This window comes from Drosophila virilis, chromosome 3, assembly GCF_030788295.1.
Source record: "Drosophila virilis strain 15010-1051.87 chromosome 3, Dvir_AGI_RSII-ME, whole genome shotgun sequence".
Classification (NCBI taxonomy): Eukaryota; Metazoa; Arthropoda; class Insecta; order Diptera; family Drosophilidae; genus Drosophila; species Drosophila virilis.
This window is the reverse complement of record NC_091545.1, coordinates 21,672,629-21,694,871: the sequence shown is the minus strand read 5'-3', so window position 1 is coordinate 21,694,871 and position 22,243 is coordinate 21,672,629. Positions and strand designations below refer to the sequence as shown.

General features: G+C 45.7%; 1 protein-coding gene and 1 long non-coding RNA gene across 2 annotated transcripts; one reads left to right on the top strand and one right to left on the bottom strand.

The window, feature by feature from the left end:
• Positions 1-406: 406 nt before the first annotated feature.
• On the top strand, positions 407-2,598 carry LOC116650505 (uncharacterized). The gene is made up of 3 exons (XR_004303484.2): positions 407-1,026; positions 1,094-1,757; positions 1,820-2,598. It is a non-coding gene; the product is annotated as an uncharacterized lncRNA (long non-coding RNA).
• Positions 2,599-7,517: 4,919 nt separating this feature from the next.
• Hml (hemolectin) lies at positions 7,518-21,997 on the bottom strand. Its single transcript, XM_002048173.4, has 27 exons — positions 21,674-21,997; positions 21,321-21,410; positions 21,149-21,262; positions 21,034-21,081; positions 20,581-20,976; positions 20,387-20,514; positions 20,221-20,316; positions 19,953-20,150; positions 19,725-19,891; positions 19,510-19,667; positions 19,238-19,392; positions 18,570-19,172; positions 16,742-17,863; positions 15,789-16,682; positions 15,084-15,632; positions 13,710-15,029; positions 13,582-13,651; positions 13,264-13,519; positions 12,416-13,154; positions 11,857-12,348; positions 11,295-11,801; positions 10,750-11,233; positions 8,903-10,686; positions 8,617-8,832; positions 8,099-8,554; positions 7,786-8,042; positions 7,518-7,723 (listed from the first exon to the last, which is right to left on the bottom strand). The coding sequence occupies exons 1-27, from the start codon at positions 21,778-21,780 to the stop codon at positions 7,601-7,603; spliced, it is 11,529 nt and encodes a 3,842-aa protein (XP_002048209.1). The 5' UTR covers positions 21,781-21,997; the 3' UTR covers positions 7,518-7,600.
• Between the last annotated feature and the right edge of the window lie 246 nt (positions 21,998-22,243).

Here is a 22,243-nt window from a genome sequence, read left to right as displayed (position 1 = left end):
GTGGGTTTTAATTGGATTAATGTAATTTTTGTATATGTCAAAATAATGTTAAATTTTTAACTAAGCAAGAACCGAATCCTAAAGCGAGTTGGAGGGGAAACAAGCGCAACTTAACCTGAACCAAAGCATATTTAAAACAAAAATAGTTTGGCTAATAAAGTCATTCAATTTACAGACTTTGACTAATTGATATATATAAAATATATTTTAATAAATACTTACATATTTATGCCAGTCCATTCAGCAATTGCAATGCTATTATATAAAATAACTAAACTACTCACATATTCAATTATTATTAATATTAGTTATATTTGCATAAAATTATCTTAAAGCCTCAAGCAATTTGCGATAATTGAAGCACTCAATCAATATTCATGCTATGCTATGCTCAGCCCATTGGGGAATTTTCCAAAACGAATGCATTATTGAAAATCAGTTTCTTCGTTTGGCTTTGTGTGTATGGTTGTTAATCAATTACAAATGTCTAAATAGCAATTAACGTAATTAAATGGCAAATCGTTCAATGTAAAAGAAGACGACAATTTAAAGTGTTTTGAATAATATGCTTGGTAAACTTTTTGTTGCAATTAAACTAAATTGGCCAAAATTCTTAAGTCTTCGCCTATTGAAGACGCAGCAAAGCAACAAGAAAGAGAGGGTGAGAGAGAGAGAGAGATAGAACTACAGACAAATGCATATTAAGTTTGTGGCAAGTTGCAACAGATCCAGGAGGCGAGCAAAAGTTTGTTTTTTATTATGCAAAGCACGATGGCTTATGAAGCGACAGCCAGCCGCCCGCTGAATATCCTTTACTGGAGTGCGAATAAAGGCAAACACAGATAAATCCATTATAAACGCACGTTTGCACACACAAAGGCAGCTGAAGAAAATGAGAGACTGAGAGACAGGCAAAAGGGATATACAGCGAAAGAACAAGAGAATTGCCAAACAATGTTGCAAGCTCTTTAAGCAACATTTCTCGCTCTTGTGCCTTTAAGGACACTTCTCTTGCTTGCATTCGGGGTAATTAAAACCGATTACGTCTCATTAAATGATAAAGAAACGTAACACACGCATTATCTACTTTCAGTTATGTGTGGTATGGGATAAATTGCGCAGCGGCTGCTTCATTAAAATGATAAACACGCACGCGATGCCAATGTGCTGCCGGCCGCATGTCCTTGCCGCAAGCGGCTTGCAATTGCGGCCAATCCAACAACAACCGGAACAATGGCAACAGCAGCAGCAGCAGCAGCAGCAGCAGCAGCAGCGGCAGCAAGAAACACGCCTGGCGCACTTCCAACAATAAGCAACAATTTTAGCAGCCGCCAAAGCTATTATCCAGCGCCAGGACCTCGTAGCTGCTTTTTGCTATGCCTGCCAGGCAGGCAAACAGCCAAACAGCCAGACAGACAGCCAGAGAGCCAACCAGGCTGGCAAGCAGGCACAAATTGTTTTTTACACATGTGCGCGCAACATATTAAATTGTAAACATGCATAAATGTTGTTTATTGGGCAGCGCCGAGAACCAAACAAAACAATAGCGAGACAGAAAAGAAAACAATGCACCAATATTGAACAGCCCAAAGTTACCCTGTACTCAGCTTTGATCTTAAAAAACACAAACACATTAAGGACTACGCCTTGCTTATTCTTTCAACTTTAACTAAAGTAGCTATCTAAAGATGTATATATTAAGTCACAGATAAAGAACGTATCTATGAAAAGTTCGTATATGAAAACAATTGGCCAAAGTAAGCACAGAAACATATTGCTTCTGTTAACAATTATATACTCTTTATATACCCTATTTTAGCTGCATTGATTATTATAGGGCATACAAATGGGCAAATAATATGTGAGAATGCAAGCGCTACACTCGACTCGACTCGATTTCGACTACTTGGCAGGGCAGTTGAGAGAAGCGAACGACTGTGGAGCGTGTGCCAAAAACAATTTTATGTTGCTTGATGACGTTTGGAGCGTGCTGTGCGCTCCTTGAGGCTTAGCGAAAGTGTATCCTGTCAAAGGATATTATGCAACGAAATTATTGTAGTTGGCACCAAGCAAAAAGTTTGCCAAAAAAAACGAATAATAAAATACAAACATAAACAGAGGCTCGGCGACTGCGGCGAGTAAGCTGCCAAAAGTCCTGCTGAGCCCAGACCAACTGGCATGTGTGAAACCAGGCAAATGGCTCTGTATGTGTGTATCTGTGGTTGGAGAGGTGCAGGGATGTGTGCTGCGGGGTGCAAGCGGTGCTACAAATGCGACAAATGAGCGCCGCATTAGCGTCACCAAAAGTGCGACCGCCATTTAAATGCACAAGGGCAGCAAAAAAAATAATAATATTAAAAAAATCCGTTGTAATTATTTTGCGCACATTTTGACAAGGACTAGCCACAACGCTCGACAGGATATTAGCAGCAAAATGCAAAGAGAGAAAAGGCCTCAAAACTGCAAATCAAAAATAACAAAAGCTCGTCAACATAACGAAATAATTCTGAGCAAATCTCTTGCAAATCGGCTTAAAATTTGCAATATGCAGCTAGAGAAAGCTTTGAGATAAACGCGTTTCATCAAAGGACAACATAAATAAAAAGAAATGTGTCAATAAATGCTATAACATATATTAAAGAGTTTATTTCCTGTTAAAATTGGCCATTTTAAAATACTTGAATCAAACACAAATCTATTGATAGTCAGCATGCAAGCTATGCCTAATTCAATTTCTTGCTTAGTTATTTAACAAGTCGTAACTGGATTCTATCAAAGTACTTTAAATATTTAACACAATAACTGCTTAAAGCAAATTGCCGGGCAAAGTTTTGGTTATTTCGCATTTGAGGCTGCAACAACAACAACAACAACAAGCAACAGAGCAGCCTTAAAAAGCAACAACTACAATGACAACTACAACAACAAGAAGAAGCAACAACCATAATAATAACTCTCGCAGCAGCAGCAACAACAAAGCGTACAAGAAAGAGTGCACATCTACAATATGCCGAATATTTAATACACTTGCGCATTGCAATTGCATAATTTAATATTTTATCTTGAACAAAAAACAGTCAAATAATTGGACAACTATTAAACATTTGGGAATGAAGTACCTAATGCTATAATCATAAAAGTTTATGAAAATATTTATATAGAATTATTTGATTTATAAAGCAGGTATGCAGGAAAGTTTTGCTAATTGGATTCGTATTTTATTACACAAACCAATTTACGCAATGTATTTGTGAAATTTGTGTTTCTGTTGAATAACTGACCAATGATTCCGGACAAGCAACATAATATATTAAATTATGCCAGCCCGTTTCGACCTATCTAATACCTACAACAAAAGAAATGTACAAAAGACACAGCTATTTGGGCTAATCTTATTTTGCGATTATATATATATATATATATATATATATAACAATTCACACTCTTTTCCAACGGTAAGAGTCTCCTTTTTAAGGCTTTACATATTTAGTATAAAATTGAATATACCCTCGAAAAAGTGTACAAAATACCGCCTGTAAAACTTAACGTGCAACTTTTTTCACATGTTCGTGTGTGAACGTATATGTATATGCGAATGTAAGTGTCAAATTGTGTTTGTGTGTGTGTGCGTATTACAAAAGCCGCATGCTGGCAAGTCTGCGTATGTGTGTGCGTGTGTGTGTGTGTGTGTGTGTGTGTGATAATGCAATTGTAATTGTGGTTGTAAATGTGCATTTGCATTTGTTACAAACTCTGCTCACATTGTTGTTGCTGTTTGCTGTTGTTGCTGCGGCAAATTTAAACAATTTGCACATTGTTAACATTTATTTATCACTGTCGTAACAATTTGTGGCCATTGTGTGTGTGTGTGTGTGTGTGTGTTTATGTGTGTGAGTGCGTGCCTGTGTGTGCGCGTGAGAGTTTGTTATTTAAATTATCTTTCGCAGACAGTTGCAATAAATTTGGCATCCTTTTCTCTCTAATCAGCCGCATCGCACCGAGAAGCAACTTTAAATGTTAAAGTGCAAATGCAGCGAAAGAGAGAGAGAGAGATGAAGCGAGGGGGAAGGTAGCGGCGGTTAAGGTGAGAGACAACGAAATATCTACACACAACACATACACTCAAGCACGCTCACACCCACTCAAACCAACACACACATATGCACACACATGTATACTAGATAGACTCTGCTATATACATATATCACTGACAACAGCTTGTGCCGAAAAATCATTGCGTTGGGTAATAGCAATTTGTATATATGTATGTGTGTTTGTGACTGTGCACTCTAAATATAGGGATACGTGTGTGTGTGTGTGTGTGTATGTATTTTTGCTATTTATTTATCAAACAATATGCAGCTGTTGCATTTCCCATACGCATTTTCCACGTATTTTGAATTTAATGCCAAACTTAATGTACCCCGCCACACCCCCAACAACGCTTGGTGTGTGACTGTGTGTGTGTGCGTGTGTGTGAGTTTCTTAAGTTCAAAAATAGCAGCCAGCAGCAGTCAGCATTTCGGTTCGCATTGTTCAGATATTTGCAATTTTGACTTGGTCTCGGCCATAGAAAAAGGTATGCAACGAGTTTTTGTTTATCAACATAACTGTTGCCATTTAGTACCAAACTTGTAACTGAGTTTGGAATGTAAAATCAAAATTTATATTCTAGCCACAGGGGTAAAAGCATGCAAAAGACAAAATACATAGTCTCTTGGCCCTTGTGACCCTCTAAAGTATGCAAGCGCTTTTGTTGAACCCACAAACGATTAACATTTGCCCAAAATTGGTCGTAACTTTGATAAAAACGAGTTTCTTTGGCAGGCAAAAAAAAAAACTGATTTAAAACTTAGTAAATATTTGTTTTACTGCGCTGTGGGCTAACGGCCCATCTTTTAGCTAAAATTATGGCCAGTCAACATATTAAAAAAAAAAAATACTACAATATTCGAACCATATTTATTTGAAGCTACAAAATTAGATAAGCATCCTAGGAGGCGAAAAAAAAAACCAGGGGAATATTATTACAAATTGCTAACCAGGCAAATGCATTGACTTCATGGAGCGCATTCGTAAGCGCAGCTGTGGCAGCCGCATCTGAAGTAGAAGAAGCAGCAGCAGCAGCAGCAGCTGTTGCTGCGACGAAGACTTAAAACGTCGCTTGGCATAAATCCCACACAGCAGCAGCCGTTTCTACCGGCAGCCTCAGCCCCACCCCCTTCCACGCCTACACCTAAGCGCATTTGTATTAAATCGAACGTGTTTCTTGTGCCAGGCGTATGTGCTACTTGATGGTACTGCCGGCTGCAAGGACTCGAACAGAACTGTTTTATTTATTGACTGCACGTAGCGTATATCCTTATAATTTTTGTATGTCTTACGTGTGTGTGTTTGTGTGTGAGTTCTACATATGTCTCTATGCACAGCCCGCACAGTCGCACAGTTGGCTCTGTCGGACCGTCTGTCGTCGATGTCTCTGTTGCTTTTTTGCGCTCGACTGCACGTCCAAATATCTACAACAATTTCTTCTTCGTCAATGGCATTGAAGGTACCAGGCTAGTTGCTACTCTTTCTCTTACTCACAATCTCTCCCTCTCCCACTCTCTCTCTCTGTCTTTCTCTCGCTCTGTGTTTGCAATCAACTGAAATTGAAACCTGCAACAAATGGCCATGTTTGACTTTTTGCAGCGGCCGAACGAATCAGCCCATGCACACACACACACACAGGCACACACACACACTCAGGCATCGCCTTGCAGTTTGTACATTTTAACGGCTCTTGAGCAAATAAACGATTTTTGCATTTTAGATTTTTAAGCGGCCATATACGAACGTAAAGTACATACATACATACAATTTTACCAATAAGTACAATATTTAGGAAAATTGCATATCGATTTGGCAAATGCTTGGCTAAAATAAATGTTTTTGTATGTGTGTTAGTATAAAAAGTGTTGCCGTGTATCTTGTCGCAAGTGTGCCAATATCTGTGTGTGTGTGTGTGTGTGTGTGTCTTTCGCATCGCTAGCCATTTCAGTGTTCATTTCCTGCTTGAGATTACTTCTGTGCAATTATATAGACTACACTCTCTATACAATATGCAGAAAATATTATTTTTATATGTGCAATACGTATACGTACGTATACATAAAGCGTGTGCTCCATTAAATTCCAATAAGATTTTCGTGCACACATAAATACACGCTTCTGTGTGTGTGTGTGTGTGCGTGTGTCAGCTGTCTAATTGACTATTTCCTCAAGTTTTACGCCCTAACGCCTATATAATTTATATTTGTGCAGTATTTGTAGGGCTTGATAATAGTTTAAGGCTTCAATTGATGCCTCTTTAAGATTCTCCCCGCCATATTGAATATTTTATAAGCTAACCTCAGGTCATAATAAATATATGCATAAATTCGCGGAACGGCAACTTGCCAAGGGGCCGGAACAATAACTTTGCCAGGTACTTTGGCATTGCATTAAAAAATAAAAAAAAAATAAAAGGCTTTAAGCCATGTCATAATAGGCGTGTGTACGTGTTTTTATTGTCAACTTCCTTGGGGGCAAGTTTCGTTCGGCTTGGCCACACAAAAGGATAATTTCATATTCGCGTCGCTAACTTACGTAAATTGTTGAATCATACAATAAATAAAATGCAATGAATGTGCAAAAGTGCAGAGCGCGCATTGCTTGCGGTTTTGCTGTAGAGTGAGTGAGAGAGCGGGGGGTAAAGTAGCGGTGCTATTTGCCAAGCGCAGCAGTAAATAAATTAACGTCCGCCACAGAAAAGTCAACGTCTTTGTTATTACTTACGTACTTATGTACGTATGTACATACATCTGCACACACGTGCTTACGTATTTGCTTTACGTAGTTGTTGGCACGCATTTTTATAGCTGTGCCCTGTCTGCCGCGACATACGCGCTCTGTATGTATGTATGTATGTGTGTGTGTAGCTGCTGCTCATGTGAAAAACGTACACAATGTGCTCAGGCAACAATAACAATTAATTATTGAAATGCAAATGTAGCGAGTTTAAGTCCGAGTCTGAAAACCGCAAAGTTTTCATAAACAGCTCAGCGGCAATGCCGACTGCATTATCAAAAGGTGCCACAACCTTTTTTTTAATGGCTGCCGGCTTCCCAGAAGCCATGTTGCGTGCCGTGAACAAATATTGGCGCCGCTACAGGCGCTGCAATAAATTGACTTAAAATTAAGTTGGACTCGCGAATGTGGCATGCCAATTGTACATTATGAAACTCAATTACCTTATATTTGATGAGATTCATTCTTTATTTTATATCACACAATCACAGAATTAGATCACTTTGTACACTAGAACTTGTCTATTCTTGTTGCTGATACTGATGGTGCAAGCGATCGATGTATCGATGAATTGATGCTGTGTTACCAACTATCGATAGCCTGAACCGAAATTCATAGGCAGAACAATGTATCGATATGTCCATGCGCTCTAGCATTACTAACAGGCGACCAAATTAAAAAAAAACCAATTGGATTTTTTTGAATATTCTTGTTATCTTTTGAATTGCATGCGTTTACAATTAATCATTAAAAACTAGACTAGCGCAACAGCTCAATGGCCCAGCAACTGCAACAGTGGCATTGGCAATTGTTTTGCTCCTTGCATCCGCACATCTATCACGCCCTCTGAGAACTCATCGCACGGCGAGCAGCCACAATTTGAGGGCACCTCATGCTATCAATTTAAACATTTCAATTGAGATTAATGGTAAGATACGATTGGGAATAAAAACTTACGCGCTGATTGTATGTATGTCCATCGTCGCAGACCATTTTCACTGAGATCGGTTGATAGGATTTGATGCTGCAGCAGGTGCAGAACTTCTCATGCATATCGGTGTGCTTATTGTACTTGGAGCCCGAACTGCACGCGCCTTCACAATCCGTAAAGCCCTTAATGGGCTCGGCGTTAACACAAACACCATGACCAGGCTTAGTATACTTCAGCAGCTCCTTTGTCCGTGACTCGGCAAGCGAAACGGGCAGACAGGTAGCTGTAATCGGCTATCAATTAGCGAATTCAATAAATAAATTAGCCAGCGATACTCACATAGATCCTCGACCTGCGGCTCCAATTTGCAGCGTTTGCAGCAGCCCTCGACATAGACCAAATGGGGCGCACATTGACTGACATCCGGACAGATCTCGTTCGAGGAGCTGACCATCAACAGTTTATCCTTCTTCAGGCACAAATAGTGCGTACAATTGTCTGGTGAACTCCACTGCGCATTAGGCTCATATAGCTTCTGTTCGAATAAGCACGAGGTCTGCACGCACTCGCCGCAGCATTTGGTCTTGTCCAGCTTCTGATAGCTATAGCCCGGCGTACAATCCGTAACACACTGTTCAAGAGTGCTGATAACCTGAGCCACGCCATTGGGACCATACGAGCACTGCTCCTGCTTGCAGACATCCTTGGCGTGCGGCCACTTGTCGCCGACTTGCTTGGTAAAGCTGCTCGATTCCTCCACCTCATACTGCACAATGCATAAATGTTTGGGCGGCACTGCGAGCACAAAGCAGAATTAATTATTAGATGCACGTTTAATATACGATTCATGTACGCACCGCATTTGTGTGTGGGACAGCAGGCGCCGGGCGCTTGCTGTGTGCTGACCTCATAGAAGCGTTGCTGGCAGTTGACTGGCGCTGGCGGGCACTGTTCTGGCTTGCACACAATCTTCTGTGTGGGACAACAGCCCTCGTCGATCTTGACCAGTTGCTCGCCCGGCAAAAGCTCCCGCGGTGGCACAAGCGGCTCACAATCCTCCTTGGGCTTGCATTCTGTATAGATTTAACAGTTAGTAAGGGAGATTTATTTAAGTTAATCCAGATGATTGGACATAACACTCACCGCAAATGTACTGTGGACAGCCGTTGACATCGTTCTTCTGCTTCTTAAACTGGCCGGGTCCACAGACTGGCATTAGTGGGGCCAGGCATAATTTTTGCGACTCCTTGGGCTCCGGCACGCAGCGATAGCGTGGACAGCACTCCTCGGCACTTACTATGGTCTGTGGCTTATAGCCCTCGGCGCATATGTTCTCCTCCACTTGGCATTTCTTCTCCACGCACGAGCTCTTGCCCTTGGCATCGCACTGGCAATCGGTGCACTTGTCCGGCTGCCATTTATCGCCCGGCAGGTGTACTCCGTCGTCGCATTTTGTGCACGCTTCCTCTGGTATACATTTGCCGCCATCCATGACCTGACCGGCAGGACAGAAGCAGCCCTCAAAGCGCTCTGAGCTAAGACACATATCATCGCTGTTCACAGTGTGGAACACCGTCTGGGTCTTTACATTAACCGCATCATATTCGGACATGGCCTTGACTGTATCGCAGTTTTTGGCACAGCCGCAGGGCTCGTAGACCATGTCGCTGGGACAGTCATACGGACAGAGCTGTGGCCGGCGCCAGTTGGTGCAGATGCCCTGTTTGTTACACTCTTTGGCATAGGCGGCCAGGGACACGCAGACGCCCTGTTGTGTGTTGCCCGGCTTGCAGATATCCTGTTGACAGGCGGACACATAGGCAATGGGGTCGACAACCAGCGGACACTTGCCAAACAGCTCCTCATTGTAAAACTGCAGGCAGGGATCCTTCTCTGGCGGCAATGGTAGGCAATTCTCTTTGGGCACATCTTCACTCAAGCACTCCTGGGCATCGGTCAGACCCAGCTTAGGCTCATCTGCCTGCCAGCTCTGTATAACATCTATGCCTGGCTTCTTCTTGGCCGGATTTGGCTGCAAATCATTGCTGGCGTCTTCATTGCAATCACCACAGAGTCCCTCCATTTTGCTGCCATACTTGATGCTAGGCACGCCAAGCGTGAAGATCAAGTCCTCAAACGAGGCTGTCAGCTCCACGTGTGATTCGGGCAGATTTAACACCAGTTCCTTGCCCACCACTTGACGCAACGTTATCCAGCTGTCCTTATATGGCATCTTTTTCACCTCAAAGCCATCCACTAGGACTTGCAGGGCTTTCGGCTGTTGCGGCACGCGCTGCACATGAATCACATGATCACCGTTGAGCACATGCAGCGACTTGGCACAGCTGGTACCATTGATGGCACTGACTTGGCCAAGTTTCTTGCAATCATCCATGCTGACATACACCTGGAACGTATGCACGCCCGGCAGAACCACATCCCGGGAGAGCAAATAAGTGCAGTTGCCATTGAAACTGAAGCTCTTGCGATCGTAGGTCATGTAATTGGAGCTGCCCAGCGCTTTGCACACACAATCCTTGCAGTCGGCGATGGGCACACACTTGGGGCCCTTGCGAACAGTGCCCTCCGGGCAGTAGCAGCCTGGGAAGCACACATCCGGCAGCACAGGACAATCATCGCCATGCAAATTGTCACATGAGGGCTCACAACGTCGCTTATAGCAATCTGTGTGCACCAAGGGCGCCGGACAACTAATCTCACACTGATGCACCGCCCGCCAGGTGGTAAGCTGGGCCAGCGGATTGACGCTGAGGCATTTCTTCACGAAACTTTCGAGTATGTTGCACTTGCAGGCGGTGGCATCTCCATTATTGGCCTGCAGGCAATCACAGGCCGCCTCCAGGCAGTAGTTGTTCGAAAATTGTTTATAGTTGACCGCCTTGTGGCACTTGGCGAAGGTGGGATGGCTGCAGAGCAGGAACAACAAGATGTGATACAATAGAAGCTAGTGAGAAAGTCAATACACCTACTTGATTATGTTACACAGTTGCAGCGCCTTGGCCTGCAGTTGTCTGGTGCACTTTTGATCACCGCACTGATCCAGGGGCACACGTTTGTCGTACCAGCTGTTGCCGAACTTTTCCGTGTTAGCCAGCACTTGGCCGTCGGGCGTGCGCTTGTCATCGCGTGGATTGCCATTGTAATAGCCGCACAGGCCGTCGACAGTGCGTAAGAATTTGGAGGAGATGCCCACCTTGAGTATGCCAATGTCATCCAATTGCACCCAGAAGCCATATTTGGTGGACACCGCGAGCAGCGTCTTGCCCGGCTGTGAGACCACAAACGAGGCCTTACAAATGGGCGAATTGATGAGCTGCTCCACGGTGAACTCAAAGCCATTGAATTTTATTTTAAGATGCGGCAGCAGCACAAGCTCATTGCCCGCTTGCAGGTCCTGGATGGTGACCACCTTGTGGCAGACCTTGCGCGTCTCGTCGCTGCACTGCTGATGCACTGCAACAGGGAAAAGTGTTAAGAACTAGTATAAATATAATTCCGGTCACACAATCTCTACCCGATATGGTCCAGCTGCCATTGTTTATATCTCTGGCCAGTATGTGACTGCAGGGACTATATTTGAACAGAGTGCCATCAAAGGTGGTAAAGCTCTTGCCGCTTATCTCACACACATCATCCTTATTGGGTCGCAGCACGCACGTGTACTTGAGACAGTCGCCGGCCTTGGCTGTGCTCATGTCGAGTTCCACATCATATTTCTCCGGGCACTTGGGCTCCACACAGGTGATGGTTTCATTTTTGTTAACCTCCTTTGTGGGTATGGGCACGCAGGTGAACTCACTGCACTCCTCTTCTTCCTGATAGTTTAGTTCGTTGTTAGGCATGGCCAGAACTTGCTCATTCGAGGAAACGAATTTAGTTTTCGTTATGCTAACGCCATCGTCCACAATCGATACTTGTTTGTGGAATGAAAAGATCTTCGACATCTTGCGCGCCTTCTTCTCAATAATTTTAATTTTCATTTGCGGCGGACAAACGGGCGCAGGGCACGTAATAACCGTAGCTAAAATAAAAGGAATTCAAATATTTGTTATCAATATAAACCGATGCTCACTTACTTTCATTCTTCTCGCGTTTTATGTCCGGCTCCACTGTAAACGAATCTCGACAGCTGGCATCCTCATCGTCCGCACAGTCCTGCACGCCATTGCACCACAGAATTTCCGGTATGCAATCGCCGCTGGACGGGCACAGGCGCTGCTGTTTGGGACACGGTTCACACTTGCAGAAGCAGTCGCTGGTTATGACCCGGCGCAAATGGCGTTCCTCGCATGGTGGACACTTTTTGGGCTTGCAATTGTTGCGTCCACCCAAAACGCAAACGCACTCCTCACACGCGGCGTTCTCAAACTTACTGCCGATCGGATAGCTAACATAGTTCTCCACACATGGGCACAGATTACGTTGCACGCACTTGTTGCCATCCCAGTATAGCTGGTCGCTGCACTGGCACTTGCTGTCGGAGCTGGGACTGGAACTGGCAATGCCATCGCAAACGTTGCACTTGGTTGGCTCATGCGTTGCCTCGATTAGTTCCTCCTTCAGCACAGCTATATATAATAAATATACAAAATTAAAGATTAACTAGCCGGTGTATTAATTTATTAAATTACTTACGATAAGGCTTAAAGCAGCCCAAGGGCTCGATGCGCATGTTGATGTTGCGTTCCCACTTGGCCGGCACAATCTTCAGATACTGCGTCAGAATTGGATTCTTGAAGTGATGTGTACGCGGCGTATGCTCGTCCACATTTGCCTCAAATATACGTGGCTGGCCATTGGGGGCCAGCACAGTGTTCCAGGTGGGTTTCTTCTTCGAGAACATAACCTTGTAGCCTGTCACCCAGCCATCGGGACCGCCCTTGGTTATGAAGCCGGATACGTTGCGTGGCTCCAGGAAATCAAATTCGATAAACTCGTTGGGCGTATTGGCAAGCGGACGCCAAGCTTGGGCATTCGATAGCTTCAGCAGGTCAAGTAGGCGTGGTTTCCTTGCCGATTGATGCAGCTGCCACAAGCTGCTAGCCTGTAGCTGTCGCTCATGCATCTCACCCTTATCCACGCCCAATTCATCCACACACTCAAGCTCCAAACTTAATGTCGGATGCTCCGTGCTGGTGGGCAACGTGGGTGACGGTGTAACAGTTGGCAGCTCGCCGCAAATAAGCAGCTCCACGCGCATAGCTATGGATCCGTGCCACTTGATGGGGTATATTCTCAGGGAGCTAGCCTCGATGGGTATTTTGAAAAATGTTCGCACGGGTTCACGCGAATCCAGAGGTCCATTGAACATTTGCGGCTTGTCCGTCTCGTCTACCAGATAGTTGTACGCGATGCCATCGTGACTGTGCAGGATCTACAATTTAAATAATTATTTAACAGGGCAGCAAATGTAAGACAACAGATGTTATACAGAACACCTAAATGTTAGCAACAGCGCGCCATATATTTTAATCTTATTGTACCTTAAAAAGCGTCACATAATTGTTGAATTCCGGACTGCCAGCCATGATGACACCATAGATGGGCTCGGCATGTCCAAAGTTCACCTCCAGGTACTGCATCTGATCATTGATCTGAGGTGACCAGCTGCCACTGCCAGTTTTCGGATTCTTGGTCAAACGCGCCTTGTGCGGTGCATGATCTGGGGCCAGTTTGGAGCTGGCATTGAATATGCTGTCGGGCAATGAATGCGGCCCATTTTCAATCATCGGAATGAGACTGTCAAAATAAAAACGTGGTGTAAGTGCATTTATTATAGAGTTCAAAGGTCAACAGCTTACCGCTCAGGTGCGCAATGCAGCGGCGGCGTCAGAGTAACCGGTAAAATGGGTACAATTGGCTCAAATGGTCCTGCAAAAGTTGAAGACATTTAAAAATGAAAGCTTAATAAGTTGTCGCTGTTACTTACGTTGCGTTGGCTCAGGTGTGGGCTCCGGCTTGTTGGGCACACAGGTAAATGCATTGTCAATGCACTGGCAAATCTCCAGTTCACCCACAACGGGCTTGTGGGGCTGCACATACTGCTCGGCCTTGTCCATGCAGGGGCATTCATCAGCATGCACGCAGGTGTTCTCGTCGCGCCAGTACTTGCCCAGCTTTGGGCAATCCGGTCGCAGCTTATCCACACAGCCGGGTTTGCAGTGCTCGCCGCGCTGGCAGAGACCGCGCTTGCGTAGAATGCTGCCATAGAAATGGCATGTGTTTTCACACTGATTGGCACACTCCGACCAGACTTTGCCCTCGTCGCACTGCATGATGTGCTCCGGCTCGGGGTCGGGCTTGCGCTTGCCGCAGCTAGGTATCAGCTCCTGCACAATGGCGATGTGATCGCAATTAAACATGGTGGGATTGAACATCATGGATTCGCCGCAGGTCTTCTCCACATATACCCAACCGCCATCGACGCCCTTGGGCTGGCAATGCAGGAACTTGTGGCAATCACCTGGATACTCTTTGTACTCGACAACGCCCACATCACAGCTGCCGCCGATTTGCGGCTTCTCGATTGGCTTTGAGGTTGTTGGCTCCGGCTCCGCGTCGCATTGGCAAAAAACGCGCAGCTCATAGTCATGGCACTTGCCAATGCAACGCAAGCCGACCGCCAAGCTGCATGCAACATTCTCGTCCATTTGCTCTGGCGGCTCATGCGTGTTCTTCACCCGGCATTCCACCTTCGTCATGTACTGCTTGAGACATGTGCCATAGATATTCTCCAGGCGATCATAGCGCGGCAGCTTCTCCTCATCGTTTAGACGCACAGTCTTCTCCGTGGCGTCGGCGTCGTTGTCGAACCAGCGCGTCCAGCCGCGCACACATTTGGTTTGGTTCTGCGTAGCCAACGGTTTTTCTGTGGTGCCCTGAACAAGTGGAGCCGGCGTTGGCGCTGCTGCCGGAGCATCACACTTAACGCCGCTGCAGATCTCCTTGCGCTTCGAGCAACGGCACGTAGCGCAGGCATCCTGGAAGGTAATATCACCCTCATAATAGGTTTTACCATCCTTCACCATGCAGACGGGCTTGCACTCAGCCTTGGGCACACACTCGCGGTAGGTGTCGTTCAAATAGATGAAGCCATCCTGGCAGGGCTTGATGTGACAGCCCTCGATGCAGTTCTCGCGATTGCACATACGCTCTGCAATGCCCTGATCCAAGAAGTTGTCGCAAGTCTCCACGGCACAGGCTGGTGTGCAGGACTTGTACTCCGAACAGTGCGGATCACATTGCATGGCTGGAAAAGTACACGTTTTCAAATAGTAAAAGATGGCTCAAAAATTAAACCTACGGCAGAAATGCTGGGATCGCCAGCGTATATTGATGCCCTTTTGGGCACAGGCATCCGCATAGGCCGCCACAGCTGTACACAAGCATTCACAATCGCCGCCCTGATCACAGGCGCACGTATCAAAGATGCAGCGCTTCAGATAACGCTCCAGCGGCACCTCAGCGTGGCACGGCTCGAAAAGCTCCGACTTCAAAGCGCCGCATTTTAGTTGCGCCCAGGTTTCGCGCTCAGGATGCTGACGACAGGCATCGATGGGGGCCACGGGTGCAGCACAATGGGGCTGCAGTTTCCAGGCGTGGCCAAACAGCATGGCACTCGTCTCCAGACCCAATGATGGCGTTTGCATATCATCCCGGCTATTTCCATTGTAGTTGCCACACAAGCCGCTGACCTTGTTGCGCCACTCGTTGCCCAGTTTGACATAGACGCGCGTGCCCTCGTCCCATTTGACCTGCAGCTTGAGAGGAATAACCTCAACAACCACAAATACGCCAGATTTGTAAATGTGGAAAGTATTGTGGCCCTTGGAATTGACGCTGTCTCGTAGTTCTTATTGAAACAAAAAAAAAAAACGTTATATTATGATCGATCTATGAGTATTTTACAATTATATCGATACTATTAATTATTTATCGGTTAATCGATGAATTGAGTACTTCGAGCTTATTACAGGTACCAATATCGATACTACAATAAAATACTCACTCTTGATGGCAGACTTATTGGGATCTACGCTGTAAGTCGCGTCCGCGCTAAGTAACAACGACTCTTGGACACGTCCAGTCAGAGCAATTTCCAGTGACTTGGAGCAAGTGACTCCCATTGTGCCGCACAGCACATTTTGTATGGTAATAGTGAAGCCATCGCCGTTATCGAAAACACCTTTGGAGAGCACGTAATCGCAAGCTCCCTGAAAATCAAAGTCATGGCCATCGTAAGTTGTGAAATGTGAATCGCCCCACACGCTGCAGGTGGATTCACAGCCATTCTCGGAGCACTTCCAATTGCCCGCCTGGCAAACACACGAATTGCAGTCTTCCTTGATCTTTTCGCCGTCATCGTAGCTTTTGCCAGCATGGTGGCACGAGCAGTTTGTGGGCAGCACGCAGGCCAGACGGGATGTGTCATAGACATAGCCCTCCATGCACACGCAGCCAGGCAAACAGTCCGCGGACTCGGCTACATACTTGTCCATGTTCTTGCATGTTTTTGGCTCCTTGGGCGCGCATTTGGTAAACTCTGCATAGGGCTGTTTGGCACATTTGCTGCGCAGTTCGGATGAGGGCGGATACTTAACATCATCACCCGGATCGGCATCTTGACAATCCCAAACGCCATCTGCGCAGGTGCAAAGATCAAGAAATTTGCCACCGGGCCGCACTTCCTTATAGCCAGGCCGGAAGATCATGCCATCAAAACTGCAATGGCACTTGTGCTTGGGCACACAGACGCCCTGGTCGTTGATGTACTCGCCATGTGGACAGCGACAGCCTTCGACACACTCCCGGGTGCAGCTGTTCTTGCCAGGCAAATCGTCGCAAGTGAGCGCACATCCATCGCCACACTCATCAAAGACCTGACCCATTGGACACTTGACAGCTGAAGGGTATTATTGACATTGATTAAGATTCTCGTTAATTAAACCCATTAATACTCACCGCATTCTTTGACAGTCATACGCCAACCGGTCTTGATGCCCTGTCGCATGCATTCGGTGCCATAGGCGGAAAGAATGGGACAGAAACATTTCTCCGGGTCATCCTTGCAGGCGCAAGTATCGTACAGGCAGTCCTCGTAGTACTGTTCCGGCTCCACCATGAAGTGACATTCTTGGAAAATGTCCTGCAGTATCCAGTCGCAGTGCTTTTCGGCAAGCGCCTTCTTTTCTGGACTGAGCGTGCATGGATGCGGTCCCTGATGTGTTTCCGCCTGGAACTGGCAGGTGTCCTTGGTGCGCCATTTGTCCGCAAACGCTTCAATCGCCGTTTCAACATCGCCCTCAGGTGTTAGAAAGTCGTCCTGTGTATTGGAATTGAATGTGCCGCACAGGCCTTGCGTTTGGCCACGCCAACTGGCTGGCGCATCAACATATACACGCGAGACACCATCCCACCAGATGCGTATGCCACCGGCAAACTCCACGGTCAGAAACGTGGAACTGGCGCGTCGTATCAACACCTCACCAAGACCCATCATCTTGGGCAGCTTGGCAATCGGTTTATCATTGATAACAGTTGTTAAGCCCTGATCCAATTTGATTGTGGCCGGTGTGCCATCGCGCAGCAGAAAGCGTATGGTTACGGATTTGGTGCAGGAAGGATCATCGGGCGCCGCATAGCTAAGCGCCTCCGAGACGGCACCAGAGCAGGCCACATTCTCCGCCTCCACAGACATATTTGGCGTCTTCAGCAAATAGTAAGAGCACTTGCCCATAAAGTCATATCGCTTGCCATCGAAGGTATGGTAATGAGGATCGCCAATGGCACCGCAACGTGCACCACACTTATCGTCCGTGCATTTCCACTGCCCGTTCTTACAAGTACACGTATTGCAGTTCTTCTTGATTGTCGCTTCGGGCTTGAACTCGCGACCACGTAATGTGCAGGGACACAGCTCCCGTGTTATGCACGCGTCCTTGTATTGGACCGTGCCTTCGGGGCAGAAGCAGCCCTCGTTGCACTTGCCTTTCGTGGGTGAGGAACTTGTCAAATCCGATTCACAGGTTGGCTCCACATCGGGTCCACAGGCTCGATAGACGCGTCCAAAGCCGCAACTAATAGCTGTTGGAGTATTCCAAAATGGTAAGTTTATGAAATGTTTAATAGGATAAATGTGAATATTTGCATTTCCTTCCTTATTTATCTGTTACTCGATGTCCCTGACATTCTTATATAGTCTGTCTGATTCTATGCAAACTAGTCTCTTAGTTTCTATTAGCTTATGAAATACTGCAGGACTTGCTGCACTGAAATTTAAAGAAACCTTCTTCTTTAACATTACCTTTTCAAAACAACGATCTGTAAAGACTGCCCTACTATGCGATTCTCATGAATTTAAATGAGCCCCACAGAAAAATTAGAAAATGTGTGTTAGAAATTTGTGAGTTTTTATAAATTATTCCCCTGCTCTCAATCTATCTCTCTAATTTTGTTTCTCTTCCTTTTGCTGGTATGTTTATCCTTTTTAATCCTTTCTTTTTTTTAAGGTGTGTATAAAAGCCTCTTGCCTAGTAGATGCCAATAAAATAATCGTGCCTCTTCATGTGCATTTGTCGGTAAGTGCGTCAAAATATTCATATATAAATTTAGATGTATGTTAAGGTAGACTTTGGCAAGGGTTAACTCCCAAATATGGACAGATCCATATAAGATGAATCTTAAAAAAAAAAGTGAAAGTAAAAGCAAGATTAGACGAGAGCGAGAAAAGGCGACTTAGAGAGAACATTTGTTAGCGGAAATATTTATGTAAATAGGCACAGCTACTCACGGCACACTTCCAGATTGCGCCAGCCATGTTGCAATTGAATGCCCTTGAACATGCATTCCTTGGCCAGCATGGCAATGGCATCGCAATTGCAGCTCTCGGGCTTTTCGCGATTCGGACAGTTACAGTAGTCAGCCATGCAGGTGCGTATGAGTGCATCGTAATTGAAGGGCTTGATGCAGTCGCTCAGCTTTTCGTTGGCCAGCAGACGCTCACAGGTGCTGACAGCCTTCTGCAGTTTGCTCTGTTCACAAGATTCGATGCCAAATTCCATTTCGGCGCTGTTCTCGACGCGGCACATCTCACTGCTGTCGTCCACACGCCAGGCGTCGGCGAATGCCTTGACTGTTTCCAGCTTCTTTCCAGTTCTGGACATCAAATCGTTGCTATAATCGCCGTCCAGGGAGCCACACAAACCGCCCACTTTGCCCCACATGGCGGGCCCGGCATGCACAGCCACATACTGTTGATGATCCCAGTCCAGCTTTAGGCCAATCGATTCCAGATCAATTTGCACATGCTGTGCCACTGGCATCACCTTCATGCCCATCACCTGCACCGGAATGGGCAGCTGTTTGGTGGGCGTGGACAGGCGCATTGTGCCATCTGAAAGGGAAACAATAATCAGTCGCATTCATAGCTCTCATTGTGTGTTACTGTGTGCTACTCACTCAAGTTCTCCAGCGTATAAAGCACCGATTGCCATTGAATCTTTAGCGTGTGCGCACAGCCATAGCCAGAGCCGTAAGGACAGGCTTTTAGTGTCACATCAAATGTGCCAGAAACTTTGTCTGTGGTCAGTGTGTGTGAGCACGACAAAGGTGCCCTAGAAATAGAAAGAAATTTGAATTTCCAAATTATGACTGTAATTATCGCTGCCAATTGAACACATTTCAAGCTATCGATATGTTATCGTTCAGTTATCGATTTATCGAATACGTACTTGAAAACCAAACCGTCGAATGTCTTGATATTGATGCCACCCCAGGTGGTGCACAGCGCTGGTCTGGGCGATTTGTCAACAACAACATCCACCTCGCTGCTCATGTACAAAGAATAGCTGCCCAGAGTTGTGACCGTTTCCTCCGATGACCACCATTCCTGCCAAATATTTAGAACATTATGTTCTGCACACACAATTCCCTTAGCTCAATTTACACTTCGGCGCTCCAAATCCTTGTACTTGGCCAGCAAGGCCAACAGAATCTCACGCTGACTTCTCAGCTCTGACGTAATCTCGCCGCTAAAGGCACCATGGTAGGAGCGACCCGCTTGTTGCATATGCGTCACTTGTACGCTACCCGATTTGATGGTATATCCGGGAGCTGTGCAAGGAAAACTTTTACTTTAATAATTTTAGAAAACTACAGTTTAGCGACAACTTACGAAACACGCATTTTGGCAACGGCGCGGGCAGGTAGACACCTTGCTGATATTTGCATTTGTACTCAATATCCAAGCGTCCTTGCACCTTGAGGCCACGCACCTCCGGACAGCTGAATGTGCAGCGCGCCTCCTCCGTATCGTAGGCGCACTTGTAGTTGCCATTAAAATGGGTATTGGTCACATTGCAGCTCGAGATGCCTGAGAAGTTACAGGATTTTACAGGATTTTAAGTAAATCATTTCAATGGACTTTCACTCAATGTGCTCACTGTATTGACAGAACGCGCCGCGATGCATCTTGGAGCACTGACAGATATTGAAGCTGATGCACTGACCGCCATTCTGGCACGCCGGCGAGCAGGTCGCTGTGCGAAAAAGAAAAAATAAAAACCCGAGATTAGCTTAGGTTAACAGCCTGTGGGGCGCACCACTTACGTCCACAATCGGGCATCTTGGCCAGGCCGGTTTTGGTGTGCAGCCATTGACCATTGCGGCACTCGATGTTGGTGATGCCGCTGCCATCGGGAAACTGAAAGCCGCGCATGCATTCGGCATGGCAAAGGCTGCATACATAATGGATATGCATTAGTGCAGCTTGATGTGAACAGCTCAAGGACTGACTGACTTACTTGTTCTTGCAGGATACCTTAGAGTTTTTTGGCACCGGCGGCTTGGCCGCGCACACGGACTTCTTGTGCTGGCAGAGCGGACCCGAATAATTCTCCGGACACTGACAAACGCCGGCTGCCAGGCAAATGCCATTGTTCTGGCACGGCGGCATGCATGTGGCCTGGCACGGCGGCACTCTGCTAAACTCCGTGTTGCGTATTATCCAGCCGTCGTTGCTGCAAAACAATTCAAGCTGTTTTGTGTCCGGGGCAAAGGTATAACCATCCGGACAATAAACCTGACAGCGACCATTACCATCGCATTGCGACTGAACATTTTGCGGCAGCGTGATTGCGGCGCACTTGCCATATGCCCTCAATTGTTGGGCCGCATTGCCATAAAAGTTGCTCTTGACACTGCGAATAGATTTGCTTAGATATATAAAATTGAATTCCTTCTTGGGTATATATTACCCTTTGCCAATGCCGAGCAGACCAAGCGCATTGTTCATCAAATGTGAACTAAATTAATGAGTTAATAACATTTTCAAAACCTGTAAGCAAATCTATCTTTCGTTCTGATGCTCACCCCGATGTCTTAATGCCGCCCATAAATGCGCCGTGCTGTGCACCATAGCCTCCGCCTCCGCCTCCTGCTCCTCCCTGACCAACTCCATCATTGTAAGCGTAGCTATAGCGCGCACTATAGAATATCAATTAATTAATAAACATTTTTGTTATTATTTTTATCTGAATCGTACCTCACAGCGGGCGCACGATGAATTTTAAAATTTAAATGGCGCTCGTCGCGTTCCTGATTATCAGCTTCCGGCACGGCCCGAGCCAGGGGACTATCAAATAGCGAATAATGTGCCAAGTGGCATTGCGTTAGATAAAATTTAATAATTATGCGAAATAGTTTCAAGCAGTTTAGGTTCTCTTAAATTAGTTGGCGTTCCGCAGCGGAAGTCGCCTGGAAATGGAGGAAAGCAGTTTCTTGCACTTTTTTGTTTTTCATCTTATTGGAATTTTCACGTTTTTGATTTACTTTAAATTGTAACACTAGTTTAGAATTTTATTATGTGATTCGCTTTATTATGTGCCATTCACTCACTCTATACTTTGATCATCATCGTCAGACATGACTATGTCGCCTTCCTCGGCACACACTTGGCTGAAAATGAGCAGCCATGCTAAAAAGTAGATGTATTTATTTGCCATTATTTTTGGCTTGCAAGATATCCTCTTGTTAACACAGCAGCTTCATAAATCACTGGTAATCCATTAGTGCCTTGATCTTGAAATTCCAAGCAAGCAGTTATCCTGTGAATCCTTGAGATCCACTTCACAATTAAACACAAACACAATACACTGAACTTATGCACTTGGAAACATATTCACAATCCAAATCCGTAGGTCGAGGCAACCGCGCGAACGCAACTAATGGCGCTGTCCCCATCCCCAGCGGCTTTTATAGGCCAGGCGCTGAAGCCAGTCGCCATTTTGTTGATGTCTAATCAAAGTTCTCGCGCTGCCTAGAGGCAACGTTAAATGTGCTGATTTCTATATGGTACGCGTTTCAAATTCACTTTTTAGTCGTCTTATCGACTGTAAATGTGCCAAGTTGATGCTGAGTCTAAAGCTGGGAGTGCAATTCAGCAACTTTGAAGCGATAAAACCGTTT